Raw genomic sequence first — 20,088 nt, forward strand, 5'->3', positions numbered from 1 at the left:
TAACTCTTTGTAACTTTTCTGTATTCCAGGAACTTTTTCTCCAAAAAGACAAAAGAGCTTAACCCTCATGTCCACAGTGCTCCTGGCTGGAAGTTGTTTGGCAAAGTCCCACCAAGAGAAAATCTTCAGAAGGACTCTAAAATAATTCAGCAGGTAAGACAAACAAATTTTATGCACATTTGGGGTATAAAATTATTCGCTCTTCTTTTTTGATTCTTCAAGATGTTTATCAAGTAAAATATTTGCTATAGTTATTTCATAACAGCTTTGTTTTGAGTAAGTTTTTTTTTAGGTGATCTCATTAAGCGTGTCACTCAGTATTTGTCTAGTTTTACCCCAAAATGCACTGAAATATAGTTTCACAAACGCAGACAAATTTCCAAACCAGAAAGAAAAAAGCCATAGGAGTGAGTGTTATCTCAAAACATTATATTAAATATCAAGCACCTCAATTATTTATTAGTGCTGGCAACTTTACAAACTGAAACTAATTACATCCACCCATCTCCTCACACGGAGTGAGCATTTTATTGTTTTTGGGGTGGAGGTGGAGGATATGTGAGCAACAATGATTTGTAATCATAGGGTACCAAAACCATGTTTAGTTTTATAATATCTTCAAGAGAGTCCAATCTCTGTTTTTCAAGGAAATCCCGTAAACATTCTTCAGATATCAGATATAAATATTAGTCTGTGTTGCTCTGAATGAGGGAAAATTGATTTTTGATAATTTTGCTTGAATGAAGAGTCACACATATATAATTGAGGAGTTATGTCCACTAATATTTATGTCTGATGTTTAAAGAATGTTTATGGGATTTCCTTGAAAAACAGATTGAACTCTTGAAGATATTATAAAATTTAAAAACGTGTTTTTTGCTGTCCTATGATTACAATGATTGTAGTTCTCGCCACCCCCCAGAAATAATGCTCACATTGTGTGAAGAGGTGGGTGGATGATTAAAGACACCTTTTTCACTTTAGAGTTTGCAAAGCTGCCAGCACTAATAAATAATTGAGGTATTTGATATTTAATATAATATGTTGAGATCATACTCAACCCTATGACTTTTTTTTCTTTTTGCTTTGTCTAATTTTACATCCTATTTAAAACATAAGAAATTGCCATGCTGGGTCAGACCAAGGGTCCATCAAGCCTAGCATCCTGTTTCCAGCAGAGGCCAAACCAGGCCACAAGAACCTGGCAATTACCCAAACACCAAGAAGATCCCATGCAACTGATGCCATTAATAGCAGTGGCTATTCCCTAAGTAAACTTGATTAATAGCAGTTAATGGACTTCTCCAAGAACTTCTCCAAACCTTTTTTGAACCCAGCTACACTAACTGCACTAACCACATCCTCTGGCAAGTTTACATTGGGAAAAGTTCCTGTTTTTTTTGTTTTGGTTTTTTTTTTTTTGGGGGTGGGGTGAGCAGAAATAATCACTTAAATGTCTCCATCCACCAACAATATTGACAGCTATTAATTTGAATAAAAAGTTTCATTAGCCATGAGGAGGAAATTGGTGTATATTGAGTCTAAATTTCTCTTGTTTTTCTGGCTACCTATACCCTGTAATTACAAGAGACATGACCTGTTAGTGTTCCATAAATGAATACAGTCACACATTTTCAAAAAACATTACAAGAGACCTTCTTTGTCATTCTCCAAGAAGGCACTCCATCTAGACATCCAGTACTAATGTCTGTGCCCTTCTAGAAGAGCATGTAAGTAAATGTTTTATAGGCCATAACATCTGGAATAGATGTAGCTTGTGCCTCATGTATATGTTATGGATAATTGTCTTTAAAAGAAATGCATATTATATTGTTGCGTATATTCTTTTTTTTTTTTTTTTTATTATCCCTGACCATGCTGGTGGTTCTCGTTTTTTGTTTTTTTTTTTTTTTTTTTTTGGCTGGAAACACATTTCTGCATTTCACATTGTGTGGAGTCCTCCCTTATTTTTCTTCCCCTAAAATGCCTCTGTAGTAGTTTATTTTCAAGCAGCTTCTTTTGGCTTTACCAAGAACATTTTTAGTGGAATCGCATAGCAGAAATTTAGACTATACTTAGAGCAAAAAATAAAAGTTTGGTAACATTGCTGTTGAAAGTTTTCAGGATTTAACCAAAGGTAATACTTTATTGTGGACATTTCTATATGTAAGTGATGATGGTTATTTTACTGTGATATACTTATTTTATAAAGTTGATTTTTGTAGCAATCTTGCTAACTTTTTTTTTTTGTCTCCAGGCTTAAGGTTCTTTATTGGTTACTTAGAAACACTTGATATTAAAACTTAGTAACATAGTAAATGATAGCAGATAAAGACCATAATGATCCATCTAGTTTTCCTGGCATGGTGTTCAGAGTTGTAACTACTTACTGCTCCTTGCAAGTTATCCTCTCGCTGCCTTCTCCAGGGTTGGTACTGTTGCTCCATGCAGGTTACCTCCTTGTTACTTTCAGTTATGGTTATCGCACCGTGAAGCTACAGTATTTGAAGGCATGACCCGAACAGTGAATGTAAAATACAAAAATTTGAATTTGATGTTTATTTCAGGATTTTTTGGGTTTTTTTGTTTTACAGATGATTTTATTTGAATTACACTGTAATTATTTATATGAATTTTGTCTTGTTTTAATGAACTAAACATTTTAAATGTTAATTTTATTTATATTTATTCTGTGAACCGTTATGATTGTATTCAGAATATCGGTTTATAAAATATTATAACTAAATAAATTCTGAGTTCTAAATCTCAAATAACTTGCATTGAACTCCAGAATGAGTTTAAGTACCATGGTCTGGATCTTAAATTCAACCCTTGCCTTCACTGGTAAGTAGTGAAGATTGACCAAAATTGGGGTAATATACTCACAAGGGCTACTTCCATTGAGTAATCTAGCCACAATGTTCTCCATTACACTCCATCCTGAGGGGAACTGGCTATGAGCTGGAATGTAGCCACAGTGTGCAGGGACAAGATAAGACAGCATGCCTTTCTGATCCTGCAGCTACACTTCCTCTTCCAATACCATTCTACAAAAATTTTAATTTCTCAGCATTCAGACAGGTTAATCCACGACCCGTGAGTTATGCACTTCTACCAACAGATGAAAACGGAGCAAAGCTGATGTCACGATATATATACCCCTGCACTGACATCAGCCCACTAGTATTCTCCATCTCCAGTAGATGGTGGACGTGCATCTCCCTACTGGGGATTGTTTGTTTAAAAAAAGAGAGGAGGAGAAAAGAAGGAGATGAATCATACACCGCTTCTCCAGAGGTGATTCCTTGTGGTCCCTCCTTCAGTCGAGTGCCTTGGTCTTGGTTTTCCGGTGTGGATGTAGCTGCCAGGAGAGAATCGGCTAAGAGGCTAGTGGGTGCAGGAGGCCAAGCGTGGCGGTGAAGGCATTAGCCCTCTCCCCCCATAGCTGGAGACCAACTCAGCCGGAATGGGCTGAGCTCAGGTAAGGGGATGTAAAAAAAAACAAAAAAAAAACCAACATACATGAGAGGGGGATAATTTCAGGGATTCCTCTCACCCTCTTCTGGTCTAGCCTCTGAGTCTCAGCGTGTCATCCGAAGTTCGTTCCTGCCTCTGTGAGGGGTCTGGGGAGTTGCGGCAGTTTTGGTGGCTTGAGCAGCCTTTTGGCTCAGCCCCACTCTCAGGCTTCTCTGAGATGCTGCGTGCTAGGCCGTGGCGGTGTTCGTGTGCCGCGTTCTGCACAAGTCTGCTGCAAAATAGAGACTGACAATGGTACGCGCCTGCACATCCAGGTTGGCGTCTATGTGGAAGATTGGGCATCCAAATGGCAGATGAAATTTAATGTGGACAAGTGCAAGGAGTTGCATATAGGGAAAAATAATCCTTGCTGTAGTTACACAATGTTAAGTTCCATATTAGGAGCTACCACCCAGGAAAAAGATCTAGGCATCATAGTGGATAATACTTTAAAATCATCGGCTCAGTGTGCTGCAGCAGTCAAAAAAGCAAACAGAATGTTAGGAATTATTAGGAAGGGAATGGTTAATAGAACGGAAAATGTCATCATGCCTCTATATCGCTCCATGGTGAGACCGCACCTTGAATACTGTGTACAATTCTGGTCGCCGCATCTCAAAAAAGATATAGTTGCGATGGAGAAGGTACAGAGAAGGGCAACCAAAATGATAAAGGGGATGGAACAGCTTCCCTATGAGGAAAGGCTGAAGAGGTTAGGGCTGGTCAGCTTGGAGAAGAGACGACTGAGGGGGGGATATGATAGAGGTCTTTAAGATCATGAGATGTCTTGAACGAGTAGATGTGACTCGGTTATTTACACTTTCAAATAATAGAAGGACTAGGGGGCATTCCATGAAGTTAGCAAGTAGCCCATTTAAGACTAATCGCAGAAACTTCTTTTTCACTCAACGCACAATAAAGCTCTGGAATTTGTTGCCAGAGGATGTGGTTAATGCAGTTAGTGTAGCTGGGTTCAAAAAACGTTTGGATAAGTTCTTGGAGGAGAAGTCCATTAATGGCTATTAATCAAGTTTACTTAGGGAATAGCCACTGCTATTAATTGCATCAGTAGCATGGGATCTTCTTAATGTTTGGGTAATTGCCAGGTTCTTGTGGCCTGGTTTGGCCTCTGTTGGAAACAGGATGCTGGGCTTGATGGACCCTTGGTCTGACCCAGCATGGCAATTTCTTATGTTCTTATTAGGCGTCCAAGTTTTGGACGTCCATAGTTTGTGCGTTCCTTGAATCCCAGTGCCTAAGTTCTTCATCATGAGAGAGTATGCATTTTTGGGACCTCCTATCTTAAATATAGGCATCCAATACTTGGGCACCCCAATTTTGGGTGTCCTGGTTTTATTTTTTTTTTGGGGGGGGGGATGTTTGGTGTTTTATCCTTGTCAGAAGCTTGTTTGTAAGCATGCTACTAGTGGACGTCTTATCCATGGCGCCGGTAGCAAAAAATCCTAAGTGCTGTGTGATTTGCACTGCCTGCCTTATTTGGGCATCACAGTAGGGTATCCACTCTAATCTTGTGAACACTGCCTGGAGACTCAGGGGAAGTTGTCTCCGGTGGATTTAGCTAAGCCCGGTCCTTCCCATTAGGAAGTGGGAATGGGACTGGAGGGGAATCTGTCAGACGTATTGCCTGGTTTTGAGGAAACCTTAACTGATTTTGGTATGGATCATTTTGCCTTTTTTCTTGGATGGAATTTATTTTAAGGGCTGTAGTCCCTTCTAATCTTCGGTGGAACCAGCCTAACCTGGAAGTTCAGGATCGCAGGCTGCGGAATCCCACAAATCTGGTGCTGCAAATAAGCGTTGGTGTATGCCTTGGCCAGCTGCAGGTTCTACTGATGAAGACCCTGCTGGCTCAGATGTCAGGGACAATCCTTACTCCCTGGAGGATAGAGAAATCCCTTTGGGTTTGGAGTCATATAGATGGTTCCTGGTTCTGATCTCCCAGACACTGACGATGCTGTGAGTGTCGTGTGTTGGTTCCATGTCTGAGCAAAAGAAGAATCCTTTTTTTTAAACCTTTATTGGCCTTGAATGGGGCACTCTGGAAAGGGGGACGAGCCTTGGTAGGTCTGTACCCCCAGATCTGACAGCAAGAGAGAACAGAAGGGGGAGCAGTATTGGAAATTGCGCATGATAGAAGAGTTGAGGCTATCCTTACGCAGGCCTTGAGGCGGTGGCAGTGAATTGCAGTTAGCCTCTTGCTGCTCTCTGGTGGCTCGTGCTTGTTAGCTTCTATCTCAGGAAGTCGATGAGACTGATTTGAATACAGGGCAGTGATGGAACCAGCTGCCGCCTTTTTGGCGGATGCGAGCTGCACTTGGGTCTATCCCTCTGCCAGAGGGGTGTCTTTTGTGTTAGCTGGCATGCGTCAGGCTGTGGCTGAGATTTGGTCGGCTGCTGCAGTTTCAAAGTCTAATCTTATGAAATTGCCCTTAAAGATCACTTTTGTTCTGGAAGTGATTTGGAGTAAATGACCAATAGGAGGGGTGAGTCCCAAGTTCCTTGTTTTCCAGAGGATTAAAAGCAGTCACTGCACTCTTTTGGTGTTAGGGTTTTCAGACATTTTCGACCCTATAGAGAAGCGACTTCTGAGTAGGCCTTTCGGCCAGGGTAGCCAGATGGTGCATAGGCTTAGGTGGCTATGCATCCTGATCCCCACAATGAATGTGTACCAACCCACCTCCTAGAACTGGAGATAGGAGTTTGCCTGTCTTCTCTTATCTGAGGTAGGTCAAGATCACATCAGACCAGTGGGTTCTGGAAGTGACAAGCGATGGCCATCCTCTGGAGTTCTGCATTCCTTGGGACAACTTCATGGCGTCTCCTTGTGACTCTCTGGAAATGAGACTAGCATTGGAAGTTACGTTATTGAGACCCCTGAGCTGGTGGGCCATGTTTCCACTATTTAAGACACAAGAAGATACGTGCCGTTTTTCCATTTATTTCATTGTACCCAAGAAGGAGGTTTCCTTTCGCCCCATCCTGGTCCTAAAGGGAGTCAATAGTCCATTGCGAGTTGCCCGTTTACACATGGAAACCTTACACTCTGTGATAATGGCAGTACAGTCGGGAGTTTTTATGTCTCTGAATTTGTCAGAGATGTATCTACATATTCCCATTCAGCTGGCGCATCATCACTTTCTATGGTTTGATGTTTTTGGGGCGACATTATCAGTTTTCAACTGCTACCTTTCGGTTTGGCCACTGTGCCCAGGACCCTCTCCAAGGTCCTGGTGGTGCTAGCGATAGTGTCAAGACAGGATGATATTCTAGTCCACCCATACCTAGACCTTTGGATAACTTGGGCCAAGGGTATGGAGAGAGTCTTCAGGCCTCACACAAGGTGGCTTCCTTGCTGTAGCTTCTAGGTTGGGTGGTGAACTTGGCCAAGAGCAAGTTAGAGCCGTCTCAGATGCTGGAGTGTCTTTGTGTTCGTTTTGACACAAAGCAAGGCAGGGTGTTCCTGCCTGAGGCCCCTCATCAGAAATGGATAGCACAGGTGCCAATAGTGACAGATGCAATTCGCCCGGTGGTATGGTCGTACATGCAGGTGTTCAGTTGATGGTAGCCACCCTAGAAGTAGTTCCATGGGCAAGAGCGCATATGCGTCTTCTTCAGCACACACTGCTTGCACAATGGAGTCCACAGTGTCAGGACTTCTCAATACAGCTTCAGTTACCGGTGAAGAATAACATCCAAATGCAGTGTAGTTGAAATCAGATCATCTAAGGAAGGACATTTCCCATATGAACACCAGACTGACTGATACTTAGAACGGATGTGAGGCTCCAGAATTGGGAGGCTCACTGTCAAGAGTTGATGGCGCAGGGGCGCTGTACTGCAGAAGAGACTCTGTGAAGCTTCAGTCATCTGGAAGCATATGCCATTCAGTTGGCATGCCTGCAGTTTGTTGACTGCTGGCAATCTTAAGTGCTCTGAGTATTGTCAGACACTGCGATGACAGTGGCTTACATAAATCACCAGGAAGGCACCAAAAGCCAGCAAGTATTGCAGGAAATAGTCCAGCTCTTGTAATAGGCAGAAGTACATTATCAGGAAATCTCAGTCTCCCACCTTACAGGAAAAGACAATGTAAGAAGATTTTTTTCAGTAGTCTGGATCCAGGAGAATGGGAATTGAATTGTTTGAGAAAGCGTTCCAGTTTATAGTGGGCCGCTGGGGCCTACTGTTTATAGACTTACTGGCGACTGCGCTCAGTGCGACGGTTCCTCCCCTTTTTCAGGCGCAGGGGATATCTGAAGCCCTTGGGCAATGATGCTCTCGAACAGAAGTGGTTGGAAGACTAGCTTCAGTAAGCTTTTTCCCCTGCCCATATTGGGCAGAGTGATTTGGAAGATGAAAGGACACACGGGACTGGTGCTTCTGGTGGTTCCAGATTGGCCCAGAAGGCTGTGGTATGCAGATTTGCGGAGGTTTCTGGCAGACTCTCCTTTCCAGTTACTGGCCCCTAGGGACCTGCTATGACAGGGACCTATTCTTCATTAGGTCCATTTCAATTTTGTCTTTTGAATGGTCCTTGAAAGGGCTTGGTTGCTGAAGCGTGGAATTTCCACTGCTGTGATTTCCTGTTGCTTTGAGCATAAAAGTTCTCCCCCTCTAGATTATGTTCGGGTTTAGAAAGTGTTTGAGGTTTGGTGTGAGGAGCAAGGTATGCTTCCTCATTCGGTTAAGATCCCACTCATTTTAGAATTCTCACAGGATGGGTCACTTAAGGGCTTGGCCCTTAAATTCTTGAAGGTGCAGGTGACATTTTTTGCCTATTTTCAAGGGTGAGGTGAATGGCGGACCCTTGTTGGCCCATCTGGAAGTGGCCCAGTTTTTTTTAGGGGGTGAGGCTTCTTTGTCCTCACTTGCGGTTGCCACTGCCCTCATTGAACCTTAATCTGGTTCTAGAATTTGGCAAATTTCCACTTTTCGGCCACTGCATAGCCTCTCCTTGAGGTTAAATTCTTGAAGACGGTGTTTCTTGTGGTGAATTGTTCCATGTGTCGAGTCTGAGCTGTGGGCTCCTTCTTGCCAGGAACCATTCCTGTGGCTGACTCTGGGGACAGACCAGCTGCAGACTGTTCCATCCTTTTTTTGCCGATAGTGGCCTCAGATTTTCATTTGGGCCAATTGATTTCCCTGCCAATGCTGGACAGGGAGAGAGATGTTGATGAATTTCTGTTATAGACCTTGGAAGTCAAGAGGCAACTGCTGTGGTATTGGATGATGTTAAAACCTCTCAGGAAGAGTGACTGTCTGTTCTCCACTGTGGAGATAAACAGGGTGAGTCGGTGTTGCGGGCGATGTTAGCCCATTGAGTTAAGAAGGTTATTTCGGCCACGTATGTGGATGCTGAGTAGCCGTTGCCTAGACAAGTTGGGGCTCATTCCATTAGAGCTCAGGCAGTGTCATGAGCGGAGCTTCAATTGTCTCCCATCAAGATTTGCTGAGCTGCGACATGATCCTCCTTACACACTTTTTTTCTAGGTATTCTAGGAGGGCGCAGCCTCTGTCTGTGAGGTGTTGGTTGGACCGTGGGCAGCCACCCACCCTGTTCGGGAGTAGCTTTGGTACATCCCACTGGTCGTGGATTAACCTGTCTGAATGCTGAGAAATTACTATTTACCTGATAATTTACTTTTCTCTAGTGAAGACAGGTTAATCGTGGGGATGAAAGAAAAGAAATAGATGCCTGTAGTCTTAAAACAATCCTTTATTGCAGTGGAGACACAAGGGTAGCCCGACTCTGGCCGAGTTTCGCCGTTTCAAAAAAACCTTTTTGCCTTTGCTAGTGGAGTTCTGCTATCGCGAATGCTTCAAGGCGCAACATAAGAGATCATACAGCTCTTTATATGATCACACTATATTCTTAGTCGATATATAACTAATGAATTCAAGAAGATTATTGTAAGCCCCTGAGGCAGCCGTTTTGAAACGGCGAAACTCGGCCAGAGTCGGGCTACCCTTGTGTCTCCACTGCAATAAAGGATTGTTTTAAGACTACAGGCATCTATTTCTTTTCTTTCATCCTGACGGCTATTATAGATCGCCTTCCTTCGTGCTTTTTAGGTTAATCGTGGGACAGTGCCCTTGGCTGTCAGTTTGTGGTTCTATGGTGGTCCTGAGTGGCTGCGAGTCCAGTGATAACTGTAAGTGTCAGTTTTAGTCCTTAGATTAGTAGTGATACCCTCTTTGTCTGATCTCAGCGTTTCTTGTTGACTGAACACTTGAGTAGTTGTCTATTAAAAGTTATAATCAAGAGTTTGCCCATAGTTGGCTTTTGCAGAGAATACTAGTGAGCTGATGTCAGTGCAGGGGTATATATACTGTGATGTCAACTTTGCTCTGTCTCCATCTGCTGGTAGAGGTGCATAACCCACTGGTCATGGATTAAGTTGTCTTCACTAGAGAAAAGGAAATTATGGGGGGGTCACGTGATGTGGTGAGCCGGGTGGACGCGTTTCTTCTCGGCTCCAGGGGCCTGCTCCAACAATCGCGTTTAATCGTTGCAGAAATCGCACCAAAAACATCGGAGCCAGAAACGAGTGCATATGTCTATAGTTACCTATATGCACAGAGTTTCCCCAACTATGGCAACTAAAAATGGGGAAAAAGAAAAGCCACAAGCACCCGACCTCAAAATGGCGGCCAGCAGCAACAATACCGGTCCCCAGCTAACTCCTGACATTACCATTGCTGACATAAAGAAGTGGTACGGCAAGCATTAGATGAGAAACTAGCGGGCATTGTGACACAGCTCGAAGAGGTCCAGGAAGCGATAAATGAAATAAATCCCCGCATTGACAGAGTTGAAAACAGGATCTCCCAGGTAGAGGATGAAGCGACCGCAACTGAAGGTAAAATGGTGATGACCGAAAAAAATATATCTGACCTTCAAAATAAGTGATGATTTGGAAAATCGGGCATGTCGCAACAATCTCAGATTTTTAGGTTTTCCTGAGACGATGGAGGAGAGAAAACCCTTTGCGACGTATTAGAACAATGGCTGCCTAATGTCCTAGACCTCCCGGCTCTGCAGGGAAAACTGGTAGTGGAGCGGGCCCACAGATTAGGTATAAAAAAAGACATAGCTGGGCGTCCGAGGTTAATTATAATCAGAATTCTGAATTATGCCCACAAGCAAGAAATTTGGAGAGCTTCCAGAGTCAAAAGGACCTAATGTACAAAAAAGAATATTTTTAGACTACTCGTTCGCTGTCTCTGTACTCCGCAAGAAATTCTCACCAATCTCCTCTACGCTTTACAATCGCCACCTCAAATTCTCTTTGCAATATCAGACCAAACCATCTAAACTTCCTTACATTACCACCAGACTCTCCACCACATCCAGTGTGGAGTCTAACTGACCATACTCCACTTCTCGAGGCAGAACTCTCGATCCAGAACTCTTGCTCCTCCTGCACTCCAATGCTGTAGAACCGGTTCCCCGACTGCAGCAAGGAAAAGGGTTCTACTCTCAATATTTTCTGATTCCAAAAAAGTCAGGTGGCATACGTCCTATTCTGGGCCTCCGTGCCCTAAACAAACATCTCCGCAAGGAAAAGTTCAGGATGGTTACCTTGGGCACCATGCTCCCTCTCCTACAAAAGGGAGATTGGCTCTGCTCTCTAGATCTTCAGGAGACATATGCCCTCATAGCCATATTACCTCAGATTCATAGTAGGTCACAGACATTTCCAATACAGAGTGCTACTGTTCAGCCTAGCATCAGCACCTCGGGTATTCACGAAATGCCTGGCAGTAGTAGCAGCTTCCCTAAGGCAGCGCAGTATCTACATCTATCCATATCTAGACGATTGGCTGCTCAGAGGTTCATCCAAGGAGATAGTACTTCAGCCCTCCGTATTACCATAAACCTACTACAATACTATCCCAAATCACATCTGACTGCGTCTCGCACCCTCTCGTTCATCAGAGCAGATCTCAACACCATTCAAGCCAGGGCATTTCTCCTGTCAACCTTAGCAAAAGCAATACAGACTTGCTGCACTACTACAGCGCGTTACCTGCTAACCTTGCTAGGATACATGGCTTCTACTGTTCACGTTACCCCAATGGCTCGGCTAGCCATGAGAGTAACACAATGAACATTAAAGTCCCAATGGTCCCAATCACTTCAACATATGTCCCACATTGTCCACGTCACCAGCTAGCTTGGTGGATACAGGAGTCCAGTCTTCAGATAGGACTACCTTTTCAACCTCCAGAGCCTCAGATTACATTAACCACAGATGCCTCCAACCTGGGTTGGGGAGCCCATGTCAAGAACCTACAAACCCAGGGAACCTGGACCTCAGCAGAATCAAACCACCAGATCAGTTTTCTGGAACTCAGGGCAATACGATATGCCCTATTCACATTTCAGGATTGCCTATCCAACAAGGTAATCCTAATTGACAACTAGGAAGCGATGTGGTACCTCAACAAGCAAGGGGACACAGGCTCTTACCTGCTATGCCAAGAGGCGGCACAGATCTGGGCCTGGGCTCTCTCTCGTTCCATGTTACTGAGAACAACCTACTTGGCAGGCGTGGACAATGTGATGGCGGACAATCTCAGCCAGACCTTTCATCCCCATGATCCTACTGTAGTGAACACGATTTTCCACCAGTGGGGCCGCCCACACATAGACCTCTTTGCGTCAATTCACAACTGCAAAGTAGACCAATTCTACTCTCTACACTGCAGTCGCACGACACCTCCAAGAGATGCCTTCGCCCACTCATGGACAACGGGTCTTCTATACGCAATCCCTCCAATTCTACTCATCAGCAAGACTCTCGAAGTTACGACAAGACCGGGGCACAATGATTCTCATAGCCCCATACTGGCCATGGCAGGTTTGGTTTCCCATCCTACACGTCCTCTCAGTCCAGCAACCAATTCGCCTGGGCACAGATCCAACTCTTAATGCAGAACAACTGACTGTTGCGTCATCCGAACCTTCACTCCCTGTCTCTGACAGCATGGATGATGAAAGATTGATTCTGCAATCACTTGACCTTTCTAGCAATGTGTCCCAGGTCCTCGTAGCTTCACGGAAGCCGCCTTCTAGGAAATCTTATCGTTCCAAGTGGAAAAGATTCTCCTTGTGGTGCACGACAAAAGAAATGTATCCCTTTTCCTGCCGCACACTCACCCTAAATTTCTGCCAAAGGTAGTTTCTGATTTCCATTTAAATCAGTCCATAATACTTCCTACCTTTTTTCCAAAACCTCTCTCACAACCAGTAATGCTCTGGCACTAGACCGGCCACCTGGTTCCCTCTCCTCTCCTCCCCCAGCTCCAGCTGATGATGGTCAGGCAGGTGGTGACCTCCCAGCGCCTCTCTTCAATGCCACCGCGATCTTGAAAGGATAAGTGTGCACAAATGATATACCCACATATTTTTACTACAAATTTTAAAAGGATATGCGAGTAGATTTTACACGCATTATTTAGATGCATTTATTTCTTCCCATCCCCTGTAAGTTGGCTTTTTCACTTCTATGTTGGGATTTTCTAACATGTGCACAGCAATGACTTAACCAGTTTTAACAACTAATCTACCAGTTCATCCATAAAATCCCTCCTGGCTCTTAGCCTGAAGTACTCCCAGTCATTTTTTCACTTTTAAGATGTTAATGATCATTTACTTCAGATAGTAAGCAGGAGTAAATATACGCAAATAAGGTGCCAAATTTATAAGCATAAATTGCTTGTAAAATAGCAATTTACTCTTGTAAATGTTGTCCCCTCCCCAGAATGACCCCTTTTTTTAACCTCAAAAATTTACTCACACGCCCTGATATACATGTGTATATTGAGGTTTCTAAAACAGCATATACTCATGTAAATGCTATTTTACACACGCAACTTTTGAAAATTCACATTGCTTATGTTGAAGATAGTCATAATAGTAGGTAAATGTGCATACTTTTTATAACTGTAAGACTGATTTAATAAGAAGGCAGCTATTCACAACAAAATACCTGTTTTGATCTTTCTGTAAGATGCTTTTAAACTGTTGCTAGGATTGTTTCCAAAATTATAAACAATTTTTGAAAAGATGCATTCTTCATTGTCCTACCAGGTCAGTCCAGACAAGTGGGATTTGTCCCCCCTACCAGCAGATGGAGGCAGAGAGCAACTGATTTGACCTGATGTCTTTCGCTATATAGTCTGGCACAGCAGAGAAATCATCAGTAGTTCTCTGCCTCCAACAGATGGTAGGTGACATATGATCCAGCAGGAAGGTGGCTCCTAAATTCAGGATGATTTCCCCACTGGGAGCCTTGGCTAAGTTGGGAGCTCCTCCAGGACAACAGTCAGAAGAGTGACTGTTCTTCCTCCCCCCAAGGGCTTGAGATCCCTGTATTTTCCTCTCTGGTTAAAGACACTGTGGTCCTCCATGCCTTTAAGGAAATTTGAAAAATAAAAAGAGATAAGAAAGAAAGCACAGTCCAAGGCTAGCAGCAGTGACTCTGCCTTCTGTGTACTCCCCGAACTCTGCCCCCCAGAGCAGGTATAGAGTGTGTTAGATGTGGAGCCTGACATATGCCTAGCATTTCAGGGTCGTTTTGCAGGAACTACAATGGGGCCAAAGTAAGTGCAGTGCAAGAAGAGCAGAGCAGTTGTTGCAGCATGGTCCTCCTGAGTGAGCATTTTCTGCTGTATGAGAACTGAGGGCAACCATAGGACAAGCAAGGCATTCCTCCATAGCCTTTGAGTCGTTGCTGGGACAGTGGGAATTAAGAGGAGGAGCAAAAGTTTACTTTGTAGTTCATTATAGTAATGCGTAAAGCATTTGTCAAAAGGGAAGAAGAAAAGGAAGGAGGCTAGCAATGCATAATAATAACCCCGTATGGAAGCAGCCCAGCAAACTAAAACTGAGGTTGCAGCCAGGACAGGATTAAGTCCAGGAGAAATACTCTCTATCAGGAAAGGAGGATGGAGCCTCCCAGGAGGATTCCAAAGAGAGGAGAAGGGAGAGCTGGCAAAGATAGCAGCAAATTCCACAATTAGATTATTTAAGACTGAGGAACCTATCCAGTCTTGCAAACCGGAAGAGGACCGACCAAAGGAAGAAAGGCCCAATGGGGACCCAATCCTCAATGGAATTAAGAAACTGGCCAAGGTCTTTCCTGTCCATACAGCCATGTTAGATATACTTGGGGCAGAATGGGAACGCCCCGATGCAACATTTAAAGGTAGGAGAGCCATGGAAAAGCTGTATTCCCCTACAGCAGCAAGAATGGATGTACTTGTTCCAGGCTCTAGGGTGGATGCAGCAGTCACAAAAAGGACCACAATCCCATTTGAAGGGGGCAAGGCTCTAAAGGATCCTCAAAATAGGAAGATGGAATCCATACTCGAGATTTTTTGAAGTAGCCAGCTTATCACTCCTGGCAGCGATCTATGGAGGATATGTAGCATGAGCACTAGTTTGGTGGATGCAGCAGGCCCCATGGATTAGGGAAGTAGAAGCCTTTCGGTCCAGCAGGGCCAAGATGTTGCACTTAGAATTGGCAGCAGCCTTTATGGCAGATACCCTATATAATCTGGTCAGGTCAGCAGCCAAGCAGCTGGCAATGACAGTCATGGCCAGGTGTTTACTAGGGCTTAAAACCTGGGCAGTTGATTCATCCTCAAAAGCCAGACTGTGTAGACTCCCATTCAAGGGCAGACTCTTGTTTGGGGAGGAACTGGAGAAATTGGTGAAAGACCTGGGGAAATAAAAGGCACAGAGACTTCCAGAAGACAAAAGCAGGTCCATTAGAGGAGGGCTGAGCAGGGCTCGGCCGAAGAAGAACAGACAATATAGGCTGTCTAAATTGTTTTGCTCGCAGAGATCAAGGCTGCTGGGTAGGGTCCAGCCCTTTCAAGGCAGCAGACACAATGGCAGAGACAGTCAGTTAAGGGACCCCAGTGATGCCGCAGCAGGCAACTCCTTGGTTCCACTGGTAGGAGGCCATCTACAGCAATACTATGAGGAGTGGACCTGCGTAATTTGGGACAAGTGGGTCCTAGAAGTGTCTGGTGGGGATACGCCTTGGAGCTGAAGGTCCTAGTAAGAAAGGTCTTTATTCCTTTTCCATTCAGGATCCACTAAAAGGATGCAGTACAGGCCACAATAAACAGATTACTTTACCTAGAAACAGTGATACCAGTACCAAGAGAGGAGAGAAACTTGAGTATCTTCCTTTTTTTTTTTTAATTTTTTTTATTTTGTCATTCCAAAGAAGGGAACATTTTGACTGGACTGAACCAGTCACTGAAAGTACCACACTTCCACAAGGAGACCTTGAAGATGGTTATCAGGGCAATAAGAAAAGGACAATACCTGTCAGCTTTGGACCTGTTGGGCATACCTCCACTTTCCAATCAACAGCACCATCAGCGCTACCTGTGCTTTGTCATACTAGGAGACCAGTATCAGTTCAAGGCTTTGCCCTTTGGGCTAGCCACAGCTCCCAGGACCTTCACAAAACTAATGGTAATGATAGCAGCCTAACTGCACAGAGAGGGAACGTGAGGGAGCATATAAGAAACTCCCTAAGACCACCTTTAAAGAACTGGCTACAGCTTATCTGCACTGGTCCTCCTTAACATCCAACCCAGCAAGGGATTCTGGGCTAGGGTAGATCACTGCAAGCCAGGTAGAAGAGGCCAGGTCCTGAGGGATGAAGGAGGCTCAGAGAAAGTCTGAAGCCTCTTCAGATTGTTTTGTTGAACTGCACAGTCCAGCTAAGTTTTGTTTAATATTGTTTATCAATAAAGAAGCTTATAAAGATTTTTGCCAGAGCTTATCCTGGAATCTGTTCTCGGACTATTCCTGACTGCTTGCCCTCACATATGGTGAAAGAAATAGGATCTCTTGCCTAAGCAGGGAGCACAGGCAGAAGCCCTCCAGAGTTTGTTTTTGTTTTTTCTCCTGGGTCCTCCCAGTTCTACTCGTCCAACTGAAGTTACGTCAGGGCAAGGGAGTAGCTCCGCCTGTGCATCAGGGGTTAAGTAGTGAGTCAGGCCTGGACAGGCCAGCAGGTTTGTTTTTCCCCCTTTTATTCTCCAGAGAGGTACACAGTTTGGAGGTGGCTCAGAAAGCAAGGAAGATGGAGCAAGTGATTCAGGTACATAAGAACATAAGATATGCCATACTGGGTCAGTTCAAGGGTCCATTAAGCCCAGCATCCTATTTACAACAGTGACCAATCCAAGTCACAAGTACCTAGCAAGTACCCCAAACATTAAAGAGATCTCAAGCTACAATTGCTTATTAATTAATAGCAGTTTATGGATTTTTCCTCTAGGAACTTATTCAAACCTTTTACTAAACCCAGTTACACTAATTGCCATCCTTGCTACAGGGCAGTAGCAATTGCAGAATGCCATAAGAACTGAAATTTCTTGCAGCACCTGCTGCTAGTCACAACTTAAACAGAATAAAAACAGTGCTAGCTGTGACCAGGAAACCTCAGGTGAATCCTTTATTTCACATCCTCTTTAAAATGAAGACAGGCGAGGACCTGGAGGTCTTCCTGAAAAACTTTGAGAGGACCACCTGCCTGTCTGCTTAGATCAAAGCCAGTTAGACTGTGTAATTAGCTAACTTGTTTTATGGGCATGAGTGAAGTGGCTTTCCAAGCAGCCAACCTGGATGGGAGGGCTACCTATGTGGAAGTCAAGACCGCTATCTTGGAGAGAGCTGGTTACACCTCAGAAACATACTGGCAGCAGTTCCGATGGGGGTTTCTGCAGACTGGGGAGAGCCCCTGAAGCCTCTTTCATTGCCTGAAAGATGCTGGCTGGAAGTGGTTACAGCCAGAGACAAAGACTGACCTCTAAGTAGCCTGACAGGTGCTTCTGAAAGAATTCTTAGATGGGCTTGACCAGCCCATGTGCAGTTGGGTCTGCCAACACACAGGGCTTACGTTAGAAAGAGCTCTAGAAGTTGTGGGTGCCTTCCATCAGGCACAATTAATGCCTAACGTGGTGTGGAGGCTAGAAAGAGTCTGCACAAACTCCCTGGAGAAGCATAGAGTGGACATCCCCAGCAGCATCCCTCTGAGGGCACAGTCTCTTCCACATGCTTTAACTATGGTTGAAGAAGTCATTTGGCAAAGGACTGACAATTTGAGGATATCAGCTTAGTGACCCATCCAACACTAGAATGTAAAGTCTCTGGGGATAAAGGAAAAACTCCAAAGCAGAAAAAATCCTCACCCCGGAAGGAGAAAGGTATCTTAGGGAATTCAACCCACCCCAGGAATGAAACTGTGGATAATTTTTCCTTCTGTGCCCTCTGTTCGAGGAATAGTCATTAGGAGGACTGCTGCCCATTTGGAAAGGCCAAAGGAACGACTAAAGGTGAAGCCACCCAGTAGGCATGCTCTTTTTGTAAGGTGGTGGACCATAACATTGAAGAGTGTCCATAAGAGAACATGGATTGCGAAAGCAAGCTGGAGGAACAGCACATAATAGAGCAGGCAGCAATAGCAGAACCCCAGAATGAGAATAGAAATCAGGAGTGGAGGAGTTTACATAGGCCACTGTCATGGTTAGAGCAGCGGGCTATGAACCAGGAGACCAGGGTTCAAGTCCCACTGTCGCTCCTCATGACCCTGGGCAAGTTATGTTACCCTCTATTGCCTCAGGTACAAACTTAGATAGGGAAATACCTACAGTACCAGAATGTAATCTGTTTTGAAATGCTGAAAAAAGTGTGAAAAGCAGAATATAAAATCTAAATAAAGAAATGGGAACAAGACTGGGTGCACATGTTCACAAAACTGCAAAATTGTACTTAGTGGATGTTCCTCATCAGTGTCATAAGGAGTTTGTGATTCGGATGGAACTGGACGAAGTGCTTACCCAAGTGGTTTTGGATTAAGGGTCTGGCAAGACTCTCTTTAGTGAAGATTTCCTCAAAAAAGAGTGCATCAATCATAAGAGAAGAGATACTTACCAGTGTTCAAACATGAATACTCAACCAGTCAGGTCCTGCTGATGACCCCAGCAAGTCAAGCCATTATGGAAGTGAGAGTCCTTCCTGATCTCCCATACCCAGTTATTCTGGGATGAGATTGTCCCCAGTTTACGGCCTTGTGGAGCCAGCTCACAGGGAATCAAGGCAGCCCACCCAGGGGAGGCAGAGTCGGGAAGTAGCCTGGGCATGGGTGGTCGCCCAGCCTGACAAGGCCAAGCTGAGAGGGAAGAAGGGTATGTGAAGGAGCATATAAGAAACTCCCTCAGAACACCTTAAAGGACCAGCTTCAGCTATTTGAACCAGTCCTCCTCAACTCCCAACCCAGCAAGGGCTTTTGGGCTAGGGTGGATCACTGCAAGCAGGAATAAGAGGCCAGGGCCTGAAGAATGAGGAAGGCCCAGGGAGAGATGGAAGCCTCAAGATAACAGACTGTAATTTACAGTTTTGTTGAACTGCGCAATCCAGCTGTTTTTGTTTATTCATCAATAAAGAAGCTTATAAAGATTTTTTTGCCAGAGCCCAGCCTGGAGTCTGTTCTCTTGCAAGGCCTGACTGCACGGCATCACAGGGAATAAGAGTATACCCATATCTGGACAACTGGTTGATAAGAGCAGACTCCTTACTGGAGAGATGCTAAATTTATTATTTATTTTTATTTAAAAGTTTTTATATACCGCACCAAAGACAATGTCATACAAACAATGGAGAAGTTGGGATGCATGGTGAACAGGGACAAGAGGCAGTTGGAACCCTCGCAAGCACTGACCAACCTCAGAGTCTAGTTTGATACAAGGAGAGGAAAAATGTTCTTAATGAACAAATGTATCAGCAAGCTTCAGGACCAGATGAGAAAGATGTTGGTCACTGCTCTTCCATGAGCACACCAATATTTGCAACTTCTAGGCTCCATGATGGCAATGATAAGGATGATTCCTTGGGTAAGGGCCCACATGCGCCCTCTGTAGAAGAGCTTGTTGTCAAGATGGTTGCCACAAAGTCAGGATTATAAGGTATTACCGATGACTGATAGGGCAGACCAAGAGAAATCTAGTGTTGGCTAGTAACGACCAATCTGAAGAAGGGCTTAAGCTCGGAGCCCCCAATATATATTAGAATCACTGAAGATGTGAGCAGATTTAGCTGGGGAGCACACTGCAAGGATCAAATGGTGCAAGAGTTCTGGTCCCCTATGGAGTATCATTCTCCATGAATCGCCTGGGGACCCAAACAATCAGATATATATTAAAGGGAAAACAGTCTGTTTTCAGACAGTTGCATGACAGTGGCCTATGTAAACAGGCAAGGAGGAACAAAGAGCCTGCAAATAGTGGAGGAGGTGGAACTCCTCAAGAGGTGGGCACAAGTACATCTGCAAGAGATCTCAGCCATGCACATAGCAGGAGCATTCAACATACTTCCTAAGCCAGCAGACAGTAGACCCAGGGGAGTGGGAGATGCTGATGAAGCCTTCAACCAAATCATAAGCAAATGAGGATGGCCCCTGTAGGATCTAATGGTGACACAGAACACCAAAGGAAAGGAGGTCTTCAACCGAAAAAGGG

General features: G+C 44.4%; 1 protein-coding gene across 2 annotated transcripts in view; it reads left to right on the forward strand.

Annotated features, from left to right (window-relative positions):
- Positions 1-20,088, forward strand: part of TBC1D12 (TBC1 domain family member 12) — a 253,268-nt gene that overhangs the window by 108,765 nt on the left and 124,415 nt on the right. For both annotated transcript variants that reach the window (XM_029609872.1, XM_029609873.1), the window contains exon 2: positions 30-153. In XM_029609872.1, the coding sequence (XP_029465732.1) occupies positions 30-153 (124 nt within the window). The remainder of the gene's footprint in view (positions 1-29; positions 154-20,088) is intronic.

This window comes from Rhinatrema bivittatum, chromosome 7 (assembly GCF_901001135.1).
Source record: "Rhinatrema bivittatum chromosome 7, aRhiBiv1.1, whole genome shotgun sequence".
NCBI lineage: Eukaryota > Metazoa > Chordata > Amphibia > Gymnophiona > Rhinatrematidae > Rhinatrema > Rhinatrema bivittatum.